This window comes from Hylobates moloch, unplaced genomic scaffold (genome assembly GCF_009828535.3).
Source record: "Hylobates moloch isolate HMO894 unplaced genomic scaffold, HMol_V3 SCAFFOLD_17, whole genome shotgun sequence".
In the NCBI taxonomy this organism is placed as follows: domain Eukaryota; kingdom Metazoa; phylum Chordata; class Mammalia; order Primates; family Hylobatidae; genus Hylobates; species Hylobates moloch.
The window spans coordinates 61,989,970-62,017,638 of record NW_026652292.1 but is presented as its reverse complement, the minus strand read 5'-3'; the positions used below and the strand labels follow the sequence as shown (position 1 = coordinate 62,017,638).

At 40.4% G+C, this 27,669-nt stretch overlaps 1 protein-coding gene across 7 annotated transcripts in view; it reads right to left on the bottom strand.

Annotated features, from left to right (window-relative positions):
* Nucleotides 1-816: 816 nt before the first annotated feature.
* PPARGC1A (PPARG coactivator 1 alpha) overlaps nt 817-27,669 on the bottom strand; it is a 337,407-nt gene continuing 310,554 nt past the window's right edge. For 5 of the 7 annotated variants that reach the window (XM_032135352.2, XM_058430084.1, XM_058430086.1 and 2 more), the window contains one exon: nt 855-948. In XM_032135352.2, coding sequence (XP_031991243.2) covers nt 885-948 — 64 coding nt within the window. In that variant the 3' untranslated portion in view covers nt 855-884. Of the gene's footprint in view, nt 949-11,230; nt 11,289-27,669 lie in introns of those variants that run through there. The other 2 variants (XR_009210503.1, XR_009210501.1) reach the window with 2 other exon arrangements.

The window sequence follows — 27,669 nt, the reverse complement described above, 5'->3', positions numbered from 1 at the left end:
TCTAATGGTTAACACTGTTGCATATCTTTGCATGTGACCATTTGTTATCCATATATCTTCTGTAGTGAACTGTCAGTTCAAATATTGAGCCTATTTGGAGTTGTTTGTTTCATTATTGAGTTTCAAACTTTATATATTCTGGCTATTAATCCTTTTTTGTGTGTGTGTATGTGTGTGTGAATATAAGTAGCTCCCTTACAAATACGCAAACCAAAAGAAAGAATAGTATCATAATTGTCTTACCAGATTTTGAGTAGTATCCAACAGCAGCTATTATACTCCTCCTTCAATCTTTAATCTTAAAATTTCAGATTAAAAAACAACTCTTTGAAAGTTGTGTGAAAACTAAGGACTCTCTGTATACATGCATATATATATGAGTATACATATACATACACATAAATATATGCATATATGTATATATACACATAAATATGTGTTTATTTATGTGTGTGTATATATATACATACACATATACACACACACACACATATATATATATACACACACACACACACACACACACACACAGAGTGAGAGAGTGCACCGGAGAGAGACAAATTGTCGCATTCCTTTTTAGGAGTCCACAAGATAACTACTCCTCAGGTGGTATATAAACTATGAATCATGAACCTCAGGTTAGAAACTCAAGTGTGACCCTATAAATGCCATCTTGCATCACTATAATTATCTGCCTTCTTTATCTTAGTTTGACACACACTGTTTCCTGATGCTGAAAAAAATCACGCAACTGTGCAAACTAATACACAGTAGATACATTTTCATTCATTTTAGTAAGGTCTGCACAGCTACACAATAATTTTGTTTATCACTCTGCTTACTTCCATGTTTAATTCCCAGAGAAGCCAGTCGACAGTCACCATTTACAAGTTCTCTTTATCACCTCTGTCCCCTTCACTTTCAGCAGATAATCTTGATACCTTCTTCCTAGAGAAATAGAATAAATCAAGTGTGAATGAATTCCCCACTTAATTCAAACTTAGGCCTGTACTGAGCCTTTCTTCCTTCTAATCTCAGACAGAGATGTGACTCTCTTTCAGGCAATGCTAATTCTTTCATCTGGGCTCTCGATACCATTCTATCCTAAGCCTTGTTTCAGGAAACATCTCCTCCACCTGTATTATTAGTGTTTCCCTCTTAAATCACTGTTTATTCTCAAGATGTGATCATGTTTATCTTTTACCATATTAAAAAAAAACTCCCTCCACTGTATAGCTCACTTCTTATTTTATTTATTTATTTATTTTGAGACGGAGTCTCGCTCTGTCGCCCAGGCTGGAGTGCCGTGGTGCGATCTCGGCTCACTGCAAGCTCCGCCTCCCAGGTTCACGCCATTCTCCTGCCTCAGCCTCTCCGAGTAGCTGGGACTACAGGCGCCCGCCACCACGCCCAGCTAATTTTTTTTGTATTTTTAGTAGAGACAGGGTTTCACCATGGTCTCGATCTCCTGACCTCGTGATCCGCCCGCCTCAGCCTCCCAAAGTGCTGGGATTACAAGCGTGAGCCACCGCGCCCGGCCAGCTCACTTCTCATTTCTCCTCCTTCTTTACCCCAGCCATTTCTCTTCTATTACAACCAAGGTTTTTAGAATATGTTACCCTCACTGGCTCTAATGACTATTTATCAATCCAGTACCAACTCTGTGGTAACCCCAAGAATCCATTAAAATCATTATAAGTAATACATAACTTAACAAACGGTCTAATTACAAAACAAATGAACTGATTATTTTTGACCCTTATAATACCTGACCTCTTGGAAATATTTGATATTGTTGACTATTTCCTGAAATGTATTCTGTTCTTATCTCCTATAGCAACACTCTCTCCAAACTACACTATTAGTGTCCACACATTTGTTGTGGTTCTCCTTGACCTCTTCTCCAACGAAGTACAACTATGTTGGTGATACTCAGGCCTCTTTGTTGAGACCATTTTATTCTCAGTTTACCTAATGCTCCTGGGTGACTAAACTATGATTTAATCATCTATATATAGATAACTAAACTACCCTCTCTCTATAAATTATAAGTCACAACTCTGGACTTCATACCAGTTCACTTTTAGGAGTTCTTCTCATAAGCCGCTCAAGTCCATCCTGTTCCAAATAGATGTCATCATTGTCACCTTTCCCAAACTATTCTCCAAACTTGTTTCTCCCTGTTATTTCTATCTCTGTGATTATTCCTATCATTTTCCTTATCATCCAGTAAGAAGCCTGAGAATCTCACTAAATTGTTCTTTTTCTTGAAATTCCCATTTCTGAGTAGTCATTTAATCACTCATACATTCATCAGTGCAAGAAGTAGTTTTGAATGTATACCCTATGCCAGTCACTGTGCTAACATTTTGCTAGGTGGAATCTTCTCTTAGCTTTCAAACTGCTTACAATTTAATGTTGTAGAGGCAACATGATATATTTGATAAGAGCTTAAGGAGGTGGTATCTTAGTTAGACTGCGGTGGAAGAGTCAGAGAGAACTTACCAGGGGCAACCCTTGAATTGAATAATAAAGGATGAGTGGCTTGGCTAAAGAAAGGAGGAAATAATAATCCAAGAAGGAACAGCATATTTCAAACCTTGGCAATGCAGTTCTACCTCCTAAACCACTCATAATCATTTCACTTTCTCTCCAGATATATGGCCAGAAAGTTACATACAGCAGGTCTACCATATTTCTCATACTTTTAATGCAATTAAAAAGTCTTCCTAACAGGTCTCATTGGCCTCTAATATTACCATCCTCCAATCCATCTTCTAAAACACTGGTGCTAGAGTGATCTTTCTGGAGTACCAGCCTGAGCATATCTCTCTCCTACCTAAAATCAATCAGTAGCCCCCAATTTTTTTTATTTGCATCAAAAGACATAATTATTTAGCCCCTTGCTAGCCTGCCAGGTTCAATGAGTGACCATCATCAGGCACATTATTGGTCATTCAGCTTACTGGATATGCCAATGTTCTCATCAATTTTTGATCCTTTGCATGTGTTGGTTCTTGCTTTTAGGAATTGACTTTTTCCTTTTGTTAGACTGATAGCCGCTTACACTTCATCAGGCTCAGTTATGAGCTCTTCTTACACGTCCCCCTTCTTAAAAGAACTCATAAACTGAGTTCTTCTCAGTTGTGAGTCTTGATGAAGTGTAAGTGGTTATCAGTCTAACAAAATACATTAGTCTATCCCTTTAGATGCTCAGGTAAACAAACATTACTTCCTTTATGTTCCATAGCAATTTATGCATACATTTATTATGCCATATATTACATCATATTATAACCATGTACGTCTCTATTTCCCCAGAGTTTCTTGAGGAAAAAAAAATATCTTTATCATCTCCATATCCTCAATACACAACATAGTCCATGGTATATTTATAAACTGTTCAAAATATTTATTGAGTGAACATGAATTAATGAATTAATATTAGGTAGTTCCATTGATTAATGAGAGGGATTTTTGCTGTGAAGTTGAGAACTTTTCTCTTACCCTAAAGAGTTAACAATTGTTTACCAAGCTCTTACTCTACTGCAGTCACGGTGCTAGATGCTGATGATTGAAAAGTGAGAAATGCAGTCCTTGCTTTCAAGAGGCTTATGTTCTATCACGGAAGACAGACTGAACAGGCAACTACAAAACAGAATTGTTAAGAGATGTGATAAGGAAAATAAAGAGAACTATGAGCTTCTGAAGAATTAGGGAAAAAAAAAAAAAAAAAACAGAGTAAATGAGGGTTAAGATGAGACCTGAAGAATGGAAAGGGATGACTATTCTAGACAGCCAGAATTATATGTGAAAGTCCTGGATGAAAGGAATGGCACGCCTATCCAGGGAACTTATAGAAAATCAGTCTGGATAAACCACAGTAATCTATGGAGAGTAAATCGGAGATAAGATTATGAAGGGCTCAAATAGTTCCCAAGGCTTAAAAACAGGGGACAGAAAAGGGGAGATTATATTTTTAAAAATTCCACTAGCTGCAGGTTAGAGAGTGTGTTGCAGGATGGCAGAAGTGATAGTGGAAGTTTATTCCAGTCATCCGGGCAGAAGCTAATGGTGGTATCACAGGAACTCTATCTTCTCTACCATCCTTTAAGAAAGTGCTTTGTGATGATGGAGTGAGAAAAAAAGCCATTATGCACTGAAGGGCCTCTAACACCCTGCCTTCTTCCCTGGGAAATGACGAGAAAGCAATGGCATGAGAGCCATAACTTAATGGCAAGAAAGAGCTTCTATATCTAGCTTTATCTGAATGCCAGTTTAAATGTGATGTAACTCTTTATAAGACAAGGCATGAGGTGCTTAGGCTCAGAAATGATGAGAGATTGGGAATTAGGCCTGAGCAAGATAGAAATAAGAGTATGTTACAGAATAGATCATGAAACAACAACAATAAAAGTATCTTCCACAGGCAAGAAAAACCTGCTCTTGATAGTCTGCTGAATAGTGACTGAGATGACTGGCAGTAAAATATGAGACTTTTCAAGTGGATGAAAGTTAAATTCAATAGGTAAGAAATATGATTTGAAAAAGGAGCTTCTATTCATGTACTTTCTGTCTGTGAAACAGATTTTAAAATGAGCCTTCTCTGGCTCTACATCACTGCCTAGCATGGACACCCAGGCCGAGTCCAGATTGTCCCAAGTTGTTGCTGTCATTTTGCTTTCTTAGAATCTGGCTCCAAGTCTTCCTTCCCTTAAAAAAAAAAAAAGAAAGTCACGTGAACCAGAAGGTAGAATTTGAGTGGCCGGAAATATTTTCTACCATACATTTCTTTCAAAATAAACAACTACTGTAGGGAAGAGCTCCCCTAAAGCTCCCTGCTGCGTTCCTTATTTCAATGCCTCCCAGTGGAGCTTCCGTTTGGTTCCATAACTGGAGGAAAATAATTCAAGTGTAAACCAAGCCTCCTGGTGCTCTAATACAACCCATCCTTTGCTATAAATATTGTGCTTATTTCATTAAAATGAGAGGTTCTCTTGTCCTGTATTACGAAATATGAAAATATGTATTTTGCAGGCACAGGCTTCCCATAAGCCCCCAGTCACTCATTTAGATGTTACAAACATGGCATGAAATCTTAATTCAGTGATATTTACTCCAGATGAATAGCAACATAGGCATTATAGTACACAATCCATATGGAAGGCCCATGACAAGTTCTGCTTGACTTGACTTCCTAGATATCTCTCCATCCCATCCACTGTTCTCTATCCTAATGGCCAGTGCCAAAGTTCAAGCCATTACTACTTCTTCCCTGGTGACTGTAACTGACTGATCCCAGATGACTTTGCCTACAGCTTTGCCCCATCCAGTCTGTCCTCCACACTGTGGCTGGAGTGATACTTCTGGAATGCAAAATGAATAAATCATGTCACTCATCTATTTAACACTTATCAAAGGCTTCTCAGTACCATTAAGATAAAGTCCAAGCCCTTCAGAATGCCCTTGCAGCTGGGCATTCTGCCTTTCTTTTTTTCTTAATCTCTCATCCTTTTGTCTTTCCCACTTGATGTTCCAGGTAGGAAATGTGTACCTTTCTAGCTCTTGAACATAGTTTTACCCCTGCTCAGTGAGCTCTTAGTGACCATTTGTTTTTCACTTTAGATATTATTCTTAAAGTCTGTTCTGCCTCTTGATAAACAACATTAAGTGCCCTTTCGATGAAGTCACACTGTATCTTGCATATTATTGTTATACTTCACACTTGATCACAAATGATGATTTATTAGCTGTCTGATTTTTTTCTGCTGAACTGTGAACTTCCAAAGAAGAAAGTTTGTCAGTGTTGTTCACCATTGTATTCCCAGCACCTAGCATAAAAATGTGCATATCAATGTGTTAAATTAGTTAATTAAATCAGTGAATAGATGGATGGACACATGGATGGATGGATGACAGTGAGTCAGAAAGAGAGTGTATTAGTCTATTTTCATACCGCTATAAAGAAATGGCTGAGACTGGGTAATTTATATAGAAAAGAGGTTTAATGGACTCACAGTTCCACATTGCTGAGGATGTTTTACAATCATAGTGGCAGATGAAGGAGGAGCAAAGGCACGTTTTACATGGCAGCAGGCAAGAGAGCATGTTCAGGGGAATTACCCTTTAAAAACCATCAGATGTCATGAGACATATTCACTATCATGAGAACAGCACAGGGAAACGCATTCCCATGATTCAGTGACCTCCCACAGGGTCCCTCCCATGACACGTGGGGATTATGGGAGCTACAATTCGAGATGAGATTTGGATGAGGACACAGCCATACCATATTATTCTGCCCCTGGCCCCTCCCAAATCTCATGTCCTCACATTTCAAAACATAATCATGCCTTTCCAATGGTCCCCCAAAGTCTTAATTCATTTCAGCATTAACTCAAAAGTCCACAGTTCAAAGTCTCATCTGAGATAAGGCAAGTCCCTTCTGCCTATGAGCCTATAAAATCAAAAGTAAGCTAGTTACTTCTTAGATACAATGGGGGTACAGTCATTTGGTAAATGCACCTCTTCCAAACAGGAGAATTTGACCAAAATGAAGGGGCTACAGGCTCCATGAAAGTCCCAAATCCAGCAGGGCAATCAAAGCACCAAAATGATCTCCTTTGACTCCATGTCTCACATCCAGGTCATGCTGATGCAAGAGGTGGGTTCCCACAGCCTTGGGAAGCTCCTCCCCTGTGGCACAGCCCTCATCCTGGTTGTCTTCAAAGGCTGGTGTTGAGTGTCTGTGACTTTTCCAGGTACATGGTGCAAGCTATCAGTGGAGCTACCATTCTGGGGTCTGGAGGACTGTGGCAAAGGGAAATCTTCCCACTGGGCAGAACTTTGAGCAGTATAACTGGTTGTGCACTTTTCATGGAAGGAGAAATGGCCAGATGTGCAATTATATACTAATTCATGAGCTATAGCCAGTGGTTTGGCTGGGTGGTCAGGGACTTGGAAGAAGCATGATTGGATAATTGGTGAAAAAGAACTTTGGGGAAGAGGTATGTGAATGGACCTCTCTGAGTGGTCAAAAACTGGGAAGACATTTGTATCCCATGTGAATTTTCACCAATAGGTGACCTCAGCAGAGGAGGATTTTAATAATCAAGTGGATAGGATGACTCATTCTGTGGACACCACTCAGCCTCTTTCCCCAGCCACCCCTATCATTGCCCAATAGGCCCATGAACAAAGTGATCATGGTGGCAGGGATGGAGGTTATGCATGTGGTCAGCAACATGGACTTTTACTTACCAAGGCTGACCCGGCTATGACCACTGCTGAGTGCCCAATTTGCCAGCAGCAGAGACCAACACTGAGCCCTTGATATGACACCATTCCTCGCAGTGATCAGACAGCTACTTGGGGGCAGGTTGATTATATTGGACCTCTTCCATCATGGAAAGGACAGTGGTTTATCCTCACTGGAATAGACACTTACTCTGGATATGGGTTTGCCTATCCTGCATACAATGCTTCTGCCAAGACTACCATCCATGGACTCAAAGAATGCCTTATCTACCATCATGGTATTCCACACAGCATTGCCTCTGACCAAGGCACTCAGGTTATAGCTAAAGTAGTGTGGCAGTAGGCTAATTATCATGAAATTCACTAGTTTTACCATGTTCCGTATCATCCTGAAGCAGCTGGATTGATGGAACTGTGGAATGGCCCATTGAAGTCACAATTACAATATCAACTAGGTGACAATACTTTGCAGGGCTGGGGCAAAGTTCTCCAGAAGGCTGTGTATTCTCTGAATCAGCATCCAATATATGGTACCGTTTGTCCCATAACCAGGATTCATGGGTCCAGAATCATGGGGTGGAAGTGGAAGTGGCACCACTCACCATCACCCCTATGACCCATTAGCAAAAATTTTGCTTCCTCTTCCTGCGACATTATGTTCTGCAGGCCTAGAGGTCTTAGTTCTAGAAAGAGGAGTGCTGCCACCAGGAGACACAACAATGATTCCATTAAACTGGAAGTTAAGATTGCCACTGGCCACTTTGGGCTCCTCCTACCTCTAAGTCAATGGCCAAGAAGGGAGTTACAGTGTTGGTTGGGATGATTGACCCAGACTATCAAGATGAAAACAGTCTACTACTTCACAATGGAGGTAAGGAAGAGTATGTGTGGAATACAGGAGATCCCCTAGGGCATCTCTTAGTATTACCATGCCCTGTAATTAAGATCAATGAGAACCTACAACAACCCAATCCAGGCAGGGTTACAAATGGCCCAGACTCTTTGGGAATAAAGGCTTGGGTCACTCCACCAGGTAAAAAACCACGACCTGCTGAGGTGTTTGCTGAAGGCAAAGGAAATGGGTAGAAGAAGGGTAGTAGAAGAAGGTAATCATCAATATCAACTATGACTACAGAATGGGTAGTAGAAGGTAGTCATCAATACCAGCTATGACCACATGACCAGTTGCAGAAACGAGGAATGTAATTATCATGAGTATTTCCTCTTTCTTTTGTTAAGAACTTATTTGCACATGTATACAGTTGTATTAAGAAAAATCTTCATTTTATTTCCTTTCTTTTGCCTTTATCATGTGACATAGGATTTATTGACTTCATATCAACATTTAAGTGTTGTTAACTTTATGTAATAGCGCTTAGGTTAAGGATTAGTGCACTTCCAGTTGTACAAAGGAGAGCTGTATAATGTTAGGCATAATTATGACCTTATTATTGTTTTTATTTGAAGATTATGTATTATTTCAGGAAGTGTGTATGGGTTGAAGTTGACAAGGGGTGGACTTGTGATGGCTAATATTGAGCGTCAACTTGATTAGACTGAAGGACGCAAAGTATTGTACTTGGGTGTGTCTGAGATGGTGTTGCCAAAGGAGATTAACATTTGATTCAGTGGACTTGGAGAGGCAGACCCACCCTTAATCTGGGTGGGCACCATCTAATCAGCTGCCAGTGTGGCTAGAATAAAGCAGGCAGAAGAAAGTGGAAGGACTTGACTTGCAGAGTTTTCCAGCCTTCATCTTTTCTCCTTTGCTGGATGCTTCCTGCCCTCGAACATCAGACTCCAAGTTCTTCAGCTTTTGGAGTCTTGGACTTACTGGTGGTTAACAAGGGGTTATCAGGCCTTCAGCCACAGACTGAAGGCTGCACTGTCAGCTTGTCTACTTTTGAGGTTTTGGGACTCAGACTGGTTCCTTGCTCCTCAGCTTGCAGACAGCCTATTGTGGGACTTCACCTTGTGATGATGTGAATCAATACTCCTTAATACACTCCACTTTCTATATGCATCTATCCTGTTAGTTCTGTCCCTCTAGAGAACCCTGATTAATACAAGGTTAGTTCTGTCCCTCTAGAGAACCCTGACTAATGTGGGGTTAATAAACTGTACAGTTTGTACAAATAATGTAAAGGAAGAGGATGGAGACTTGTATCCTCTCTATAAAGTGAGGATGATTAAAACAAAAAAAACCCTCATATTATTATGACAGTTAAATGAGATACTTATTATATGTAGTGCACTAAACACTGTGTCTGGCATGTTGTAAGCACTCCCTCCAACAATCTCAGCTATTGTTAATAATCATAATGTCGTATTCTCAAAAATATGACAATAAATGGATAAAAATTAAAAATTAAAAAATAGTGTTCTAGTAAAATCCGGAAAAGTTCTTGCTGATATCTCCCTCTTGGCCTTAGTGATAAAAAGGCTTTGAGACTTTCTGACAATGCCCAGCATCTGTGATCCTAACTCATTGGCATTCAGGAGGTAGTAATAGAGTACAATGGAGCACTTTCTGCCCTAGGATCAAAGTTCAAGCCTTATTACTAGAGTTGTTTCTGCCAACTTTCTAACCTCTTCAACTCTGGACCCTGCCTGTGTTCTGAGGCCCGTGGCACCTTTTTGCTCCCCGCTTGCTTTTGCTGACCTTCCAGTCATTGGTCCCTTGCCCACCTACACTGGTGGTACTTGATTAAGTGGGCTTCTGCTCCTCACCCTTCCTTGGTTGGCTTGTATAGAAGATGGGTCAATGGCTTAAGGGCCTGCCCCTGGGCAGAGCACTGTGCCAAGACACACAGGAGAGGAATGCCACAGTGGTTAGTCCACATTAGCATAATTATCTCCTGAATCCACTTTCTACCAATTCATACTTTGTCTCTAACCAATCTATTTTTTTTTTTTTTTGAGATGGAGTCTTGCTCTATTGCCCAGGCTGGAGTGCAGTGGCGCTATCTTGGCTCACTGCAAGCTCCACCTCCCGGGTTCATGCCATTCTCCTGCCTCAGCCTCCTCAGTAGCTGGGATTACAAGCGCCCGCCACCACACCCGGCTACTTTTTTTGTATTTTTTAGTAGAGACGGGGTTTCACCGTGTTAGCCAGGATGGTCTCGATCTCCTGACCTCGTGATCCGCCTGCCTCAGCCTCCCAAAGTGCTGGGATTACAGGCATGAGCCACCGCGCCCGGCCTAACCAATCTATTTTTTAACCTTCTCTTTATTTGTTATAACTTTCTTATAAGTGGCATTTACAACTTGATGTCCTTTTTAAGGCTTTGATTAGCATTTTCCTAATGTGACATTTTCTCAGAAAATGTTTGCCTTTGTCCCAGGATCCCCCATACTAAGGAACATACTTCTCTGCTGCCCTAACTGAGTATAAGCCAGAGTTGATAGACGAAATATTTAATATTAATACCTGGTAAGGTGGAGGCAATGAAGAATCAAATGAATGTTGGCAACAAGGCTGGAGATGGATCCTTGAAGGCCCCTATACTTTGACAAGCATTAAACCTTTAGCAGTGAGATCTTAGGGTACAGATTGCTAGTTTGGGTAAGCAGCTAATTACCATGAAGTGTAAAAACATTCCAATATTTAAGATCTGCTCTTTAACGAAGAATTTCTCCAGGATAATGTCTTCCAATACAAGCCTATATTTTTCATATCTCCACAAGGTGTTGTCCATTAGACTAATCCCTAAACTTAGGCACTAGGATATAGGATGTCTCACAATTAGAGACTATGCCTACACATGTACTGGCTCTTAGTTACCCCATGTGGAAATTATCAGAAGCAAAATGATTCCCAGAGTTACTATATTTTTGAGAGGATGATGTTGCTCAAGAAACCCAGACTTTGACTGTTAACCCCTAAGCCCTTGAACCTATGTGAATAAGAAATAAACTAGGAAAGTTGTACCTTCCTCAGAAGAGCATCTTCTTCAAGCTTACTTCAGGTGTGGCCATCTACGTAATTAGCATATTTATCTCCCTAATCCTCCCAGATCCTAGGGATCCTCCTAGAAAAGACAGGGATGAGCAGATTGTCTAATAAAGGAATTTACTCCACTGCCAGGGCAAAGTCTTTGCTGTTTAATGTGTGTGTTATAGGCCAGCAATTTGTAAATAATTCCCGTTGTTCCTTTTCCCAAGATGGAGATTTCATTGTAGGTATCCTGTTCCCTCACAAATTTTTTTTTTTTTTTTTTTTTTTTTGAGACGGGGTCTCGTCTCACTCTGTCGCCCAGGCTGGAGTGCAGTGGTGCGATCTCAGCTCACTGCAAACTCTGCCTCCTAGGTTCAAGCGATTCTCCTGCTTCAGCCTCCAGAGTAGCTGGGATTATAGGTGTGTGCCACCATGCCTAGCTAATTTTTGCATTTTTAGTAAAGACGGGGTTTCCCCATGTTGGCCAGGCTGGTCTCAAACTCCTCACCTCAGGTGATCCGCCTATCTCAGCCTCCCAAAGTGCTGGGATTACAGGTGTGAGCCACCGCGCCTGGCCAGCTCACCAACACTTTATGCTGGATAAAGGGAACAGATAACTTGTTTTTTAGCTATTAGTCACTAGACCAGAACATCCACATCTGGATCTGATAGTAAGGAGTGTACATCACTCAGCAATACTGCACTTCAAGCTAGATCCTAAAATAAATGCTATTATGTGAGTGGTTATTTTCCATGGAAGTGGTTATTTGCCATGGATGAATAGCCTCTGTTAAAACATATCTATAGGAAGAAGGATATGTATGGATAGCCACTAGGCTAAGAGGTACACCGTAACAGAGACTATTGGTAATACCCTTCTTCCTTGTCTCATCCACCACAGAGGGCACTAAAGGTAAATATATATTTTCCCAGCTGCTTCTGCAACCGGTGTTAGCCATATGACATGCTTCTAAATAAGAAGACATAAAGGTCAGAGGTCATATGTGAAAGCTTTTACTTTACTGACAAAAGGGGATGCCACTGGTTCTTTACCTTACCCCATTTTTCCTTACATAAAAGTGGACATGAAACTTGGTGATGTGGCATCCCTCTGATAACCATGAGAAAAACCCCAAGAGAGTTGAAGTGTTGCAAATCCTGACACTATTACGCTACTGAACACATCAGCAATAATCAATCTCCTGATTCCTGTGATATGATAAACAGTTATTCATATTGCTTTAAACCACTGTGAACTGGGTTTGCTATTGTTTGCTGTTGAAAGCATCCTCAACAGAGTCTTTGTAATGTAGTTGAAGTCTTTAGTATCACTGCTCTGGTAAAATCAACAGTGAATTTTGCACTGAATATCTTATTCTTTTCTTAGGTCAAAGTCTCTTGTTTCTTCACAGTCCATGTGGGATATATGCTATCTGCCATGAAATCTGTCAGGGTGCAGTTTTGCAATAGTCCCAACTGGGCAAACAATACAAGGGCCAGATGGCTATCATGATACATCAATCTTCCCAGAAGCAAATTTTATAATAACAGATTTAGAAACAACAACAACAGCAAAAAAAAGAAGAAAATTAAATAAACTATGAAGTAATAATTAGACATGAATAAACAAAAAAAGTCATAGAACTTAATGCTAGCACTTGCAAGTACGATGCCCACAAGACACTGCTGATAATTATAACATGATTTCTCACAGATACCACTTAATACTGGAGAATCCTTCTGAATGCAAAGTTCTAGGCAGCCACTACCAATCAATTGGAGTTGGTATATGATGTAAAACATAACTGTATATTTTTTTGAGACAGAGTCTTGCTCTGTCGCCCAGGCTGGAGTGCAGTGGCGCGATCTCAGCTCACTGCAACTTCTGCCTCCTGGGTTCACGCCATTCTCCTGCCTCAGCCTCCTGAGTAGCTGGGACTACAGGCACCCACCACCAAGCTCGTCTAACCTTTTGTATTTTTTTTTAGTGGAGAGGGGGTTTCACTGTGTTAGCCAGGATGGTCTCGATCTCCTGACCTCGTGATCTGTCCCACCTTGGCCTCCCAAAGGGCTGGGATTACAGACGTGAGCCACCGCCCCCGGCCACATAACTGTATTTTTTAACAATTGCATACACACATTGTACAGGTATGGTTCATGATTCAAACACAAATCCATGCTGATCCGGGAACTGATAATATCTTTTTGTTGTTGTAGCGGGTGGTAGGGTACAAGGTACTGAGTGTTTTAGTCTTGTTTTCTACCCTCTTATTTCCCTTCAGTCCTAATTGACTTTGCCATTTCAAGACTACCTACTCAAGAAGACACACAGAATCTCATTGAATTCATTCAAAGCCCCATAATTATGATACTTGTACTCATTACCATAGCCAGCAAACCATCGATGTCCTTTATATTGATAATTAATTGCTTTTATCTCTGTCCCCTTGTCTTTATAGCTGAACACTGAAATTTTATCAAAACTATTCTTATTGTTATGTATGAAAAGATGACTCTACTAACCCTATACAAAAGATTATTTATCTGTCATTTTGGAGAAACTACAGCTGTCATTAGAAGGAATTTGCTTCTAGATGTGACTTTTGAAACACTGCCCCTCCCCTATCCAGGAAAATGGATCTTTGTTTGAGTGACCTTCCATTTATCACTTGAAATCTATCTGGCAACTTACCTGAAAGGAGACTAATAAGGAGTGAATTATTAGGAGTTAATGCTTAACACTTTCTTTCCAAGTACATGAAATGTACTTATTTTATCTAGGCTATATTTAAAAAGGGCTAAAATATACTGCAGAAGATACCAAAATAAAGAGAGATGTTATCAGGAAACTCAGACAAATTGCTGTTTGGTGACTTGAAAGGAAAGAATTACATAGGAGAAGAGCAAATGAGAAGGTACAAAGAAAATGTAATATAGTTTGTGGGGAACAAAATAAAGCATAAAATTAAGCTTAATAACATTTTGGAAATAAATGTATGTACATAAAAAAAAAAGACTAAGAAAAAATGGGCTTCTAATTAAAGCCAAGCCAGAAGTAAAAAGAGTGTAAAAAATAGAGAAAGGTTGACTTAAAATCAGCTGATGTCATGGAGAAAGAATGAGCACAGGAATCCCAGCTCCCCGTGTTATAATGACATGAACTTGAAAAATAACCCTAAATTCTCTCATTGTAGGTAATGCCATGAACCCTCCCCAAGGGAGGTACCAAAAGCCTGCATGAAGCAAAAACTGGAAACAAATAAAGGAGAGTATTGTGACTTTGCACTAAGTTACTCATTTATTCACATAATTAATGAGTTTCTATTCGTGTTAGGCACCTTTCTAGATGATGGTATAATTAGTTAACAAAAACCTCAAAACTCTTGCTCCCCATGGAGCTTACATTTCCAGGGAGGGAGAGAGATGATACAACAATAAGCAAATACAGAGCTAATGTCATTCTATATTGTATAATTATGTAAAATCAAGCCTGAGTATTTGACAACTTCTCGGATACCACAGATCTGTTGTTCAATGAAATCGGCCTAAAAGATAAAATTGTGTATTTGCATGTACACATCACCTTGCCTGTATTATGAGTCAGCATTTCTTCCTATAGGAAACCACAGCTTGGTAAAAGGTAGAAGCTCAATTTCCTAATAAAGAGATATGTTTTACTAGGCAGTCTGTTGCACTGCATATTACTCTCTCTGACCTTGGCTTTAGTCCAAGGAGGATTAAACCCAGAAAGAGAAGGGAGTAAAGCAAGGTGTAGCAAAAAAGCAAAAGAAAACAATACAAAATAACCTCAAAGAAATTACTAACAATAATTAGTGCATTCAGAGATTATATCTTTTTTTTTCTTTCTTTCTTTTTTTTTTTTTTATTTTTTGAGACGGAGTTTTGCTCTTCTTGCCCAGGCTGGAGTGCAATGGCGTGATCTCAGCTCACAACCTCCGCCTCCTGGGTTCAAGCGACTCTCCTGCCTCAGCCTTCCGAGTAGCTGGGATTACAGGTGTGTGCCACCACGCCGGGCTAATTTTGAATTTTTAGTAGAGACGGGGTTTCTCCATATTGGTCAGGCTAGTCTCAAACTCCCGACCGCAGTTGATCCGCCCACCTCGGCCTCCCAAAGTGCTGGAATTACAGATGTGAGTCACCGTGCCCAGCTGAGATTATATCTTTTTGAAAGCTAAAAAAATATATATATATAACACTGAGTGAAGGAGTTACGTTTTCAGGTAAGGGCTGCTGTTCTTAACAATCCATCATCCATCCATCCATCCATCCGTCCATCCATCTGTGTATTCTGGAAGGAGTGCGCAACTCATACAAAGACATAAACAAGTTTACTCTCAATAGTAAAGAGTTGCCCTGATATATGATTGCTTGCAAACTTATATTCAAGTCCTATGGTGTTTATTCTGTAGGCTTTGCCAATATAGCTGAATCTTAGGAAAAGACAAACCAAAACAAAATTGTAACATAAGCCATATTTGTCTTCATTCTAGCCTTTTTTTCTGTTACTGCACATTTCCATACCTTTGCATTTTCTTTGTAATGCATAGGCTTGAGTGTTCAATTTCTTAAAGTGGCTAGATGTCCCTGTCCACAATAGACAAAGTCACACCAAAATCCTAAAAAGAGAAAATTTGCTTTCCATCAAAGGCCTGACATACTTTTGCCGTGAATGATATAGAAAGATTCTATAATAGATTAAAGGAAGCTCTGGGAAATTTGTGTTAAATACAATCAGTCTTACCTAGACATATATCTTTAAAGTCGACTGCTTGACATTTTTTCCTTCAGATGAAAATTAAATAATGGCCCTCTGTAAAAAATCATTAAAGGTCTCCCTTCACTGAAAAAACAAAATAAGCAAAATAATGAGACTCAAGCTCAACTTCTGTTTTGCCCACCTTGAATCCCTTTGACACACTTCCAAGTCTACCTTACAGCAGTAGGAGCGATTCCATAAACTGGAGATTTATAACATATGACGAGTCAACCCAGATCCTTATGAAACTAGAAGTGAGTCAGCAACATTATAGCTGCTTGAAATTCAGGGCATCTCAGAGTGAGGGGGAGAAATATTCAAGAATTTCACAGAGGATGTTTTACTTTCTGAAAAATTGCTGAGAATTCTTCAGAGGCAAAGTGGTGCCTGGGTTTTTATTTTCCATGTCTAGGTGGTCAAAGAACCAAGGCTTTATGAACTGGGATCAGATAGCTGGCAATAAGGGCCACATCATCATCTGGATATCTAATTACTTACACACCCCCTTTCCTAAAAAGTGGTTAACCTTCAATGAATCTCTGCTTCTTAATGCAGGAGCCAGTTTATGACAGCCTTGTACTGCATTAAGCCTTGTACTGAAGGCTCTCAATGAACTGGCTCCTGCATAACCATCCACATGTCTCCACTCCAGATTTCCTACCCTTCCCCTCTATACCCATTGCAAATATCCGTGAAACTGAAAGCTTTTCATTTCCTCAATGGATCATGCTCAAGTTCTAATTATTATTAAGTTTATACTTGATAAACTCAATAAATAAAAATTATCATACATAATAATAACAAAAATAGAATTTCATCTCTTGAGTATCTACTTTGTGTTGGATATAAGGATATAAGTCTAGCACTTGCCTATATTTTGCTAATTTTCACAAAATCTCTGCAAGCAAGGCTGACCTATTTTAGGGCTCAGGAACCTGCATTTTAAGAGGGTCAGTAATAGGTCCAGGGTAACATGCCTAACACATGGCAGATATGGAATTTTAGCATATGTGCAAGCCCACTACTTCTGCTTCTTCCTTGACATTCAAGATTCAGTTCATGGCAGCTATGCCGAGAAAGATTTTCTCTGATGCTGTCTGCCCCTATGGAGGAAAATGGGGGCTTCTCTTGCCACTTGAAAAGCAGCTAAGGACTCTATGATGCCTTTATTCTAATGTCCTCACTGACTTACTGGTCTGTCTTTCCAACTTAGATTGGGAGCAACAACCTGGACTCTTTCTTCTCCGCAGCTTCATTCTCTAGCACCTGGTAGGTGCTCATAAAATATTTCTCACACTTGGCCTAGCATAAATGAACAAATGATTTAAAAGATGCTGCATAACTACTCAGGGACCAGGTAAAGCCCAGGGAGTAACCCTGCCAAGCCATCCTCAGTCAGCACCATCTGAAGCTACTTTTATGCTATAATAATTTGCTGCGAAAACTAAATTGAATAACCAGATGCGGCTAAAAGCTTTGTTTTTTCAGCCCTCACCCTCACCCCCCACCCTGGCCCAATTCACCTCCAAAATGATCCAGAAAAACTAAAAGGCAAAATTATTGCCCTACAAGGAGGTTTATAAGGGAGCATGAAAGGTGCTGCTGTGAGCCTGTGTGGAGGGAAATCATGATAAAGGCCATTAGGAGGCTTTATTGAATTGTAACCCGGGAGAAATGTGGCTGGATTCATCAGGTCGTGGTTAGGGGACCTAGGAGCAAATTCTACTGGCTGACCTTAACTAGAGAATTGATTTTTCTTTTCTCACAGCTCCCATAACAAGAGTGAAACAGAGAAAAGACTTAGGCCAGCAGGGATGGAGAGAAGAGATAGCAGTTCTGTGACAGCGCAGCTAGAAGGAGTCTTTCTTTCCTTCTTCAAGGAGAATGTACTCTGTGTAGGACTGAGGCCTCCGATAGAGAGGCCCCGACAGGACCCTGCTGAAGATGAAACACCTGTGTCCCTGGGTTCCACTGGGTTGAGAATTTCCAGACCATATCAGCAGGTCACAGAATCGGGGTCCCAGGTGGGGACACCGTGATTTCCTGCTTCATTTTCGAGTGCCAAATGAGGCATATGAAATTATTCTCTCTCTCTCTTTGTTTCTATCTCTGTCTCTTTCTCTGTTTCCATCTTTGTCTCTTTCCCCCGTTCTCTCTTTCTTTCTCTCTCTCTGTCTCTCTGAGTTTGACAAGGAATCAGTATCACACGTAAGTGCTCTACATACTTGTTTACCAGGTAATATATATTTTCAGCCCACTAAATGTCTTATATCCTACTACCATGAGAGAACTCAGTAGGAGTTGAAGGTAGCAATATCTATTTACATGAAGAAGCCCTTCCAAAGTATTCCACTTATTAAATAATGAAAACTCCTCCCTGGCAATGATGATTATCACAGAAGTCGCACAGTCATTTGTACTTTAAAAAAGATAACCATGATTTTTTTTAAATGTCACCTCTAGTAATTTCTGAACTGCAACCATGATTCTTGATAAAAATAGCTATTTGTAGGTGTAATCGCACTTACCTCGTGGGGACTGTGAGCATCCAATGAGATAAGGTATCTCCAACATAGAGTGTCTCCACAGAGAAATAAGCATTTTATCAATGCTTGCTGTTATTATTAGCCATATTACTATTATCTCCATTTTACAGATGAAGAAACTGAGGCTTAGAGGAGTTACAAATTTGCCCAAAGAAACACAGCTGGTAGTTGGAGCTTGGATTTGGTTCCACTTGGGCCATGGAAAGAATATACTGAAGTCTCTTAACAAAATCAAAATGAGTGCAGAATCAGAGGAGCAGAGAGGTTCATGAGACTACCTCCTTCTCCGCCTTAACTCACAAGAGAATGCCAATGGAAGCTTTCCAATAGGTTAAGTAAGGAAGGTCCAACGGTATTTTGTGTGGTGAGAAAGCAGCTGTTCTCTGGATCATTTTCACCAAAGGCCTCCCTAACCATCATCAGGAACAAACTTGCTCAAGCTGTGTTTACTGGGGAACTTGCTGTAACTGCTTGGAACTCAATTGCATTCTGACACTCTATTCATCTTCCAGCTTATTTCCCACCACTGACCCTGATCTTAGAAAAACCTTGGAGAATATCAGTAATGGCACCTTTTTTTTTTTTTTGACAAGTTACTCCAGAATGTATTTAATATCTTAAAATTGTCATTGATGGAAACTAGTAATTTTAAGTGAGCAGTTTCAAACTAATATTTCTCTTTTTTTTCCTTAATTTTTTTTCTCCCTAGTCACATACCTGATCTTTTCAAAGGTATCTTCTTAAGCGGTCAATGAGCTATAAAATTCTCTAATGACAGAGGAAGATAGAGGGAAAATTTTTAGTACAGGTTTAGCATCCCGAATTTGAATATCTGAAATCCAAAATGCTCTAAAAATCCAAAACTTTTTGAGTGCTGACATGATGCTCAAAGGAAATGCTCATTGGAGCATTTTGGATTTCACGTTTTCAGATTAGGGACACTCAAGCAGCAAGTATAATACAAATATCCTAAAGCCCCCCAAATGTACAATTCAAAGCACTTCTGGTCCCAAGCATTTTGGAGAAGGGATACTCAACCTGTAGCATAGGCTATCTCCAGGTGCTTGAGTTGCTTTCCTCTGAATGTCTTACCTAGAACAGAGCTTAGCACATAGTAGGTGCTCAGGAAATATTTAACAAATTATGGAAAGTCATTTCTAACTGAAACTTATTATTAAGACAATTAGAGGCTTAGATCTCTATACTCAGTTTTTCAGTGGGGCTTTTGTAAGCAAGGAAATGCCAAAAACATGTGGATAGAATAAGTGACTGCTTCTCTGAGGTTTGAGAGGCAATAAAGTTTTGTCTACTTCAAAAATTTATCTTTCTCAGCAACCTTTACCAGCTGAAATTTCTCTCTTTGACTCTGTATTTAGTACCTAAGGAAAGGCACTGACTTTGGAATTAAGAGCTATTAGGCAAGATAAGTTTATTTCATTAGCTAATTAAGACCCTGGGCCCCTAAAGGACAGGGATAGGGCTGGTGAGACACAGTTTCAGGAAAGAATAAAAGGGTGCTTGACTAAAAGGACAGCATGATTTGTCGCTGTTTGAACAGAGGGAGTGGGAAGGAGAATGCCAAAGGTAAGGGATGGCCACCCAAGTTGTAATTCACCAACTTAAACAGCCCTGGCCCCAGTTCCGAAGGAATGCTATGTATTTGCTCCAAGAAGCTACATTTGCATGATCCATGAGAGAAATGCAGCAGCATTAAAAAAACAAAAACAACCACAAAACAAAACATGGGTTTAGAGTGCGGAACACCTAAATTCGCATTCCAGCTCTATCACTTTTTAGCAGCAGTAGCAAGTGACTTACTGTGTGTTAGCTCCGTTTCCTCATCTGTAAAGTGGGGACAGTTGCTGCTCCCATTCTGAATTGTGATAAGGCATAACTGATGTCACAAATATTCTAATGTAGAGTCTGGTGCAGAAGAGGCATTCAGTAAATGGTGGCTATCATTGACAATAATTCTTTTCAAAGTAAGCTTTATCTTTCTTAAAGCAGAAATGAAAGAGGGAACTGAAAAGGAGTGGGAGCAGCAGGGATAGGAGTATTTATAAAGCATCTAATATATGCTAAAGACCTACTCAATTACTCTTCATATACAAACACTCCATGTGAGACAATACAATTTGTATATATGAATTTTGCCTCCTTAACTTTGCTCACTTCACTATATCCCTTAGGTCCAAATTCTTTAGGTTTTTCAATATATGGAAATAGCGATGAGAAAAGGAAAAACAGAAGAGAGGAAGAAAGAGGAAGTTCAATGTAAACCAGAAACTTACCTGCTTGAGTGCCAAACCATGCTCTTATCTTAAAACTCTGAGCACCCCTTCATGGGGAGAGGCAGAGTCCCACACTGCAAGTAGGAATCAAATCCTAAGAACAGCAGCCCCTATAGCAAATGGAAACCCTATGTGCGCTGGACCTAAAACTTTCATTCTAAAACTAAAGAGAAAGCGGCCATAGGGAAGGGCAGATCAAGCAAATCACAGAGTAACAGAGTAATGCAACATTATCTTATCATCTTGGGATATTCCGGAACAGAAGAGGTTCCATCCCTCCTGCTATTTTTTCATCACCTCTTCAGAAGTATTCAAATGAGTTAAGACAACTGCTTCACTTGGCATTTGGATCCATCTATTACTACTCCAGGGCTCGGGTGCTTAGTCATTTCTTAGCTCATGTCACTGCCACTTTGTTCTCGCATTTGACACTGACTCCAATAACCTTGTAGCATCTGCCCTCCCAATTCCCCTGAAAACCCTGAGCAGCCTGCTTCGATGAACGCTCCTTTGAATGTCCTTTTTTTTTTCCTGTCTCTCTCTCTTTTTTTTTTTTTCTTTTGACAGGGAAAACAGCTATCAGGTTTCTGGAACATTCTTGAATAGCTAATTCCTGGAGTCCTTATCCTCACTTCTTCTCCTCTGTACCTCACTGGCATTTGCTCCAAGATCTCCTTTTCAAACAACGTCCTGGCACTGAGCTGAGATTTCCAAATGTTAACTCCCTGGCATCCGTCCTGTAGGTGCTGAAAGGATTTTTCCCTGATTTGCACACAAACTTTTCATTTCGATGCATATCAGGGTCATCTCAGCTTTGTGCCTTGCCTACAAGGTGGTTTGGAGGCCGTGGCCCAGAGAACAGATTAAAGGGATTTTTCTTCTCCTTTTCAGACCATCTCCCCCCAGCCACTCTCACCTGGGCATCTGGAAACTCAGTCCTTCCAGGCTCTTATTTTTACCTCCATGGGCAGAGTCCCAGGTTGGACACTGACCTACATACCAGCTTTTCAGACTCCTTTCAGGAAGGCCTGCAAAATTCTCCAGCAGCTTGCCTGTGCTGTTCTCATGCCCTTGCTCAGGGGAAAGCTTGTCTAAAGATCCTGTGATCAAAGCACCTTTCCTTCCCAGGTGCCACTATTAATACAATTTCAGCAGAGCACCAGGGGGCAGTCTACATGTCTCCTCTGGGTGAAGGTGTGGCCTCACCTGCCTGATATACATTAGTTTCCACATTCTCTACCTGATTCTTAGAATTTAAATGGAGCATAATAAGAGGGGGAAAAGAGGAAAAGAAAGAAACACAGGTAAAGAGAGAATCCACTCATTCATCACTCATCCAGCCATTCATTCATTCACTCATGCATTCATAAAGGCTTTTTTTAGTGTTACTCTATGAAGCTGGGAAAAGTATTGGGGATTCAAAGGTATAAATGTTGCAGTCTTTGCCCTCCAGAAACTCAAGACTCTACCGAAGAAAGAGAGTAGAATTCCAACTGTGTATAAACAGAGCCTATTACTTAAGTAATTAACCAATGCTGAAGGAAGATTAGGGGTTCAATAAAAGCTTCCTAGAAGAAACAGTGACTTAGTTGAATCTTGATGGAAACAGAAATTCTATGGTAGGCCCGCTTGGGTCAGACAATGACAAGTGCTAAATAAATGTGAACAAAATAGACTATCTCTGGCATCCCGTAATGTAAATTCCAGAGCAGAACATGAGAGGTGTGGTTGGGAGAAGAGAGGAGGATCATAGAGTCTAGCTGTAAAGGACAAATATGAGTTGCCAATTATTGATGTTCCTATGTGCCTGGCATCACACTAAACACATCATATTTAATCTTTACAATGACTTTATGTAGTAGGTATTGTTATTTGCATTTTAAAAGTAATACTACTAAAATTTAGATGATAAACTGCCTACTATCACATAGCTTATAAATACTGGATCTGGACTTTGATCACGGGTATGTCTTACCCCAAAGCATAGACTCTTAACCACCCTGGAAAAAACTCCCATAGCCTCTCTGATAGAGAAAGAAAGGTAGGGCATTCCAAGCAGAGAGAACAGCTTTTACAAAATTTTAGAAATATAATAGAGTCTATTCCACAAAACACAAAAAATGCAGTAAGAGTGGGGCTGTGGGGCTGAGAGCGTGGTGAAAATAACTTTTGAATGAGAGGGTGGGGATCATTCAGGGATAAACTTATACTTGATGCTAGAGACTTTACGTTTGATTCCAGGAAACCAGGTGAAACTATTGGTAGGCTCTAGATAAGATAGGATAGAATGTTAGCATTTTAGAAGCAACGTTTTGACTGCAAAGTGGAAGATATAGTGAAATTGATTGTAAATGGAAAAATGCAGATGAAAGACGATTGATTTGAGGGCTTTGAAAGAAGTAAAATAAACAAGACTTGGTAATCAATTAGATGTGATTGTGAATGGCAGAGAGGGCTTGTGATGATTCCTAAGCTTTGGGACAGGGAAGTTTGAGTTGATGACAATCTCTGAAAATGGAAGAATATAAGTAGATTTTGGTCATGAATAAGATAATGGGTTCAGTTTGGAACATACTATGTTTAAACTTTGGGAGAAAACTCAAAAGGAGGTGTCCGGTAGTTAGTGAGTCAAAAGCTTGGGAGAGTGATTTCAGTTGGGGAAATAGATTTAGAGTCATTTCCCATGGTCTTAGGGAAGTCAGTATTACTGCAGTCAATGATACATCTCAAGGAGAACATGGACAAAGAAAAGAAATATGATTAAAGAAAACAATCAAGGGAATATTTGCATGAAAGATTCAAGTAGAAAAACAGTAATTAATGAAGGAGAACATAAAGGAGTGGCTGGAGTGGCCAGGAAAAGATGAGAGGTTGATGCACAAAGTACATTTTTTCATTTGCATAGCATGTCAGAATTGGAAACTATCTCCCTCTTTACAGATGTAGCAGATGGATCCTGGAGAGGTAAAGCACATTGGCAAAGTAATTGCAGCTGGTCAACATTAAAGCCAGAACTAGAACCCAGAGCTTCTGGTTCCAACCTTGGCCAGAGCCTTTATGTTGTTTTTATTTCCCTTGGCCTCACTGTCTAGAACAGTGTATGGGAAGTAAAATAAAATTGATTTTTTAAAAATGCATTATTTTTAATTTTTTTATTATTTTAGAGTCAGAGTCTTGCTATGTTGCCAAGACTGGAGTGAAGTCTCATAATCATGGTTCACTGTGAACTCGATCTCCATGGCTTAAGGGATCCTCCTGCTGCAACATCCCAACTAGCCTGGAATGCAGGCATGTACCATCATACTCAGCAAATGTTTGTATTTTTTGTAGGGTTAGAGTCTTGCTGTGTTGCTCAGGCTAGTCTTAAACTCCTGACTTCAAGTGATCATCCCACCTCAGCCTCCCACAGTGCTGATATTACAGGCATGAGCCCCACCCCCAGCCAAATGTATCCTTTGAACCCAAATTTTATCACTAGTTTCCATTTTTTCAAAGACATTTATCTTCTTGGCCACTAATTATGAAAAGGGAGCATGACCATTGTTTGCCAGGTCCCTTTAGATAGATTAACCTAAAAAATGGGTTAGATCAACCCCACCAAGTTGGCTTTCTTTTCCTATTTTCTATTGAGGAAACCGAGGCTAAGACATGTAAAGAAATAAATGCCCTAGAGTCCCATAACTAGGGTAGACCATTATTTCATTGTCAGGTTGTCCTAATTATTTCTCAGTCAACCTCTTCAGGATTCAATGCTGACTCTACATGCAAACTACCCAGAAGAAATCATTTGGGGGTAGAATCTTAATAATTAGAAGGGGGATAGGTTGATTTTAAAACTTTGTTCTCTGTACTAGGGTACTTAGATTAGGTCTAAAGTAGGGCCATAGCTTTAGGGCAATTAACAATATCTTTTTGTTTGTTTGTTTTGAGATGTAGTCTTGCTCTGTCACCCAGGCTGGAGTGCAGTGGGGTGATCTCAGCTCACTGCAACTTATGCCTCCCAGGTTCAAGAGATTCTCCTTTGGGAGGTCAAGGCGGGTGGATCACGAGGTCAGGAGATGGAGATCATCCTGGCTAACACAGTGAAACCCCGTCTCTACTAAAAAAAAGAAATAAAAATACAAAAAAATTAGCCAGGCGTGGTGGTGGGTGCCTGTAGTCCCAGCTACTCGGGAGGCTGAGGCAGGAGAATGGTGTGAACCTGGGAGGCAGAGCTTGCAGTGAGCCAAGATTGCACCACTGTACTCCAGCCCGGGCAACAGAGTGAGACTCCATCTCAAAAAAAAAAAAAAAAAAAGATTATCCTGTTATCCTGCCTCAGCCTCCCGAGTAGCTGGGACTACAGGTGCATGTCACCACACCTGGTTAATTTTTGTATTTTTAGTAGAGATGGGGGTTTCACTATAGTGGCCAGGCTGGTCTCGAACTCCTGACCTCAGGTGATCCACCCACCTTAGCCTCCCAAAATGCTGGGATTAGCGGTATCTTTTAAGTAATGCCAGTAATTGAGAACTAGGTCCATCGTCATTAATGGAGGTCGTGCTTTCTACTTTCAGAACAAGTCTATCATTGTGCAGGGGCCTCAGCTTCCTGTGTTGGAAATGAGTTAATGTAGTCACAATATGACACGGTATTTTTATTCCTTACCCAGATCAGCCATATTCTAACAATACATTTCAAAGTACTGCTGATGGAGGCTCCACCTGAAACCTGTTCTCTCAGATAAGTATCTTCATCCCATTCATCCTTTCAAGAAAAAAAAAAAAGTCTTACAGCACGGCAGCATTTTCATCTGCTTTGGTTTCAGCCAGAGATAAACTGTTCCTGCTGCAAAGTAATTAATATCAGTCGCCTGGAAAGCAGAAATTGGGAGACAACAGGCTCCTCTTTCTTGATAAACAGATTGTTGGGTAAGGTATGCACATGGATGTGACAATTCATTTGGCCATAGAAATAGCAGAAATGAGACGTTTTTAGACAGATATTTGGAAGACATGAGTGAATATCCCCAGGCTTCATCCAATTGAGCTCAGATGAGTCTTTTGCACTAGGTTTCGAGCTTCTCCAAGTCCCTAGGATCAGCAGAAATCTCTAGGCCCCCAGGGGTGTACCCTTAAAACAATACGCAGAATCAGTACAATCATTGCCAACTCCTGGGAAAGCTGGCTCTGTGCCCCAGTCCTCTGCAGCCCCCCTTTCCTGACCCAACTTCCCATGTGACTAAGGAATCAAAAACTTGGCCTAGCTGATGTGTCATCCAGGCAATCAGAAATTAGAACCGTGCAGCTAGGAAAGATGAGCAAAAGATGCTTAGAAACAAGACAAGCAGAAAACAACTTCCCCAGAGCTAGCCTGTGTGGGGAAACCTCCAAAAGCTAGGGAAAGACAGCATATGTTTTGCATGTTCCAGGAGGGGCAAGCTCATCATGGCTGCCTGCAAATGAAGAAATCATGTTTCTGTCATAGCAAAATGGTTATGTTTTGGGGTGTTCTGTGAATGAGACATGAGAGGGGAAATGCTACCACACAAGTATTCATTACATTCAATTCTTCAGAGAAGACTTCAGGGATCATTTTCCCATCTCAAGAAGTATAAATTGCCATTTTATAGAAGCTTGAGAAGAATATTCTAGAAGCGATTCAGAGCCAGGACATTTGGGGATTTGTTTAGGTAAACATGAAAATTCTATCCATTTTTATTCATCCATCCCAGCAGCCAGCCAGCATCCTTACTACTCGGAGAGGCTGAGGCAGGAGAATGGCGTGAACCCGGGAGGCGGAGCTTGCAGTGAGCCGAGATTGCGCCACTGCACTCCAGCCTGGGCGACAGAGCGAGACTCCCCGTCTCAAAAAAAAAAAAAAGGCAAAGTAAAGGTAAACAAATAATTTAGAATATAATATTATCAGTGCTGTGATAGGTTAATGTGCAGGAGACACAATAAAGGAGTGAGTTCTACAAGTCTGGGGACAGGGAGTGAGGAGAGATGGGTCAGGAAAGTTTTTATTGAGCAAACACTTGAACTTAGTAATTGAATAATGTAAGTGTTTATAAGCGGGTAGATTAGCAAAAACTTGGATACTGTCAATTCCAGGAGAGATCCAGGAAAGAGAGAGTCGTACTATTTCTGCTTGTCCCATTGCCTAATTCTACATGTCAGGGGCCAGCTCAGGCCATATAGATCCCTTAGAGCCTTCACTGAACTTCCTCCCTCCTTAGTAAATTTTTTTTTTCCCACAGATCTTGAGACATTTATTAGTTATACACTAATTACCTTATGTACATCCACCAGACTGCAAATTGCTTGAGGACAGGGTCTCTTATTCATTTCTACCACATTGGTGACTAAAACAATGTCTGGGATACAGTAGGTGAGCTTTTTAAAGTTTGTTGAATACTATATATGTCTCCACAATTGACTAGAAGTTTCTTGAAGGCAGGAAGAACATTATTTATCCTTTCTATGCCTGGAACAGGGCTCAAAGTGAATGTTCAATAAATGTTTAATGAACAAGGAGCCCACTGAAACTTCCATATGATAGTGACATTGATGTCACACTCACTATGTGTCCTTTCTCTGAGCACCTAGTGTCACTTCTTCCTTCCTGCCTTTCTCCTTATTTCTCTGACTTCTGTCCTAATGCAACTAGCTCGCTCTCTCTCTCTCTGTCTCTTTTTTTTTTTTTGAGACGGAGTCTCTCTCTGTCCAGGCAGGAGTACAGTGGCACAATCTCGGCTCACTGCAACCTCTGCCTCCCTAGGAGTTTCAAGCGATTCTCCTGCCTCAGCCTCCCGAGTAGCTGGGACTACAGGCACATGCCACCACACTCGGCTAATTTTTTTTTTTTTTTTTTTTTTTTTTT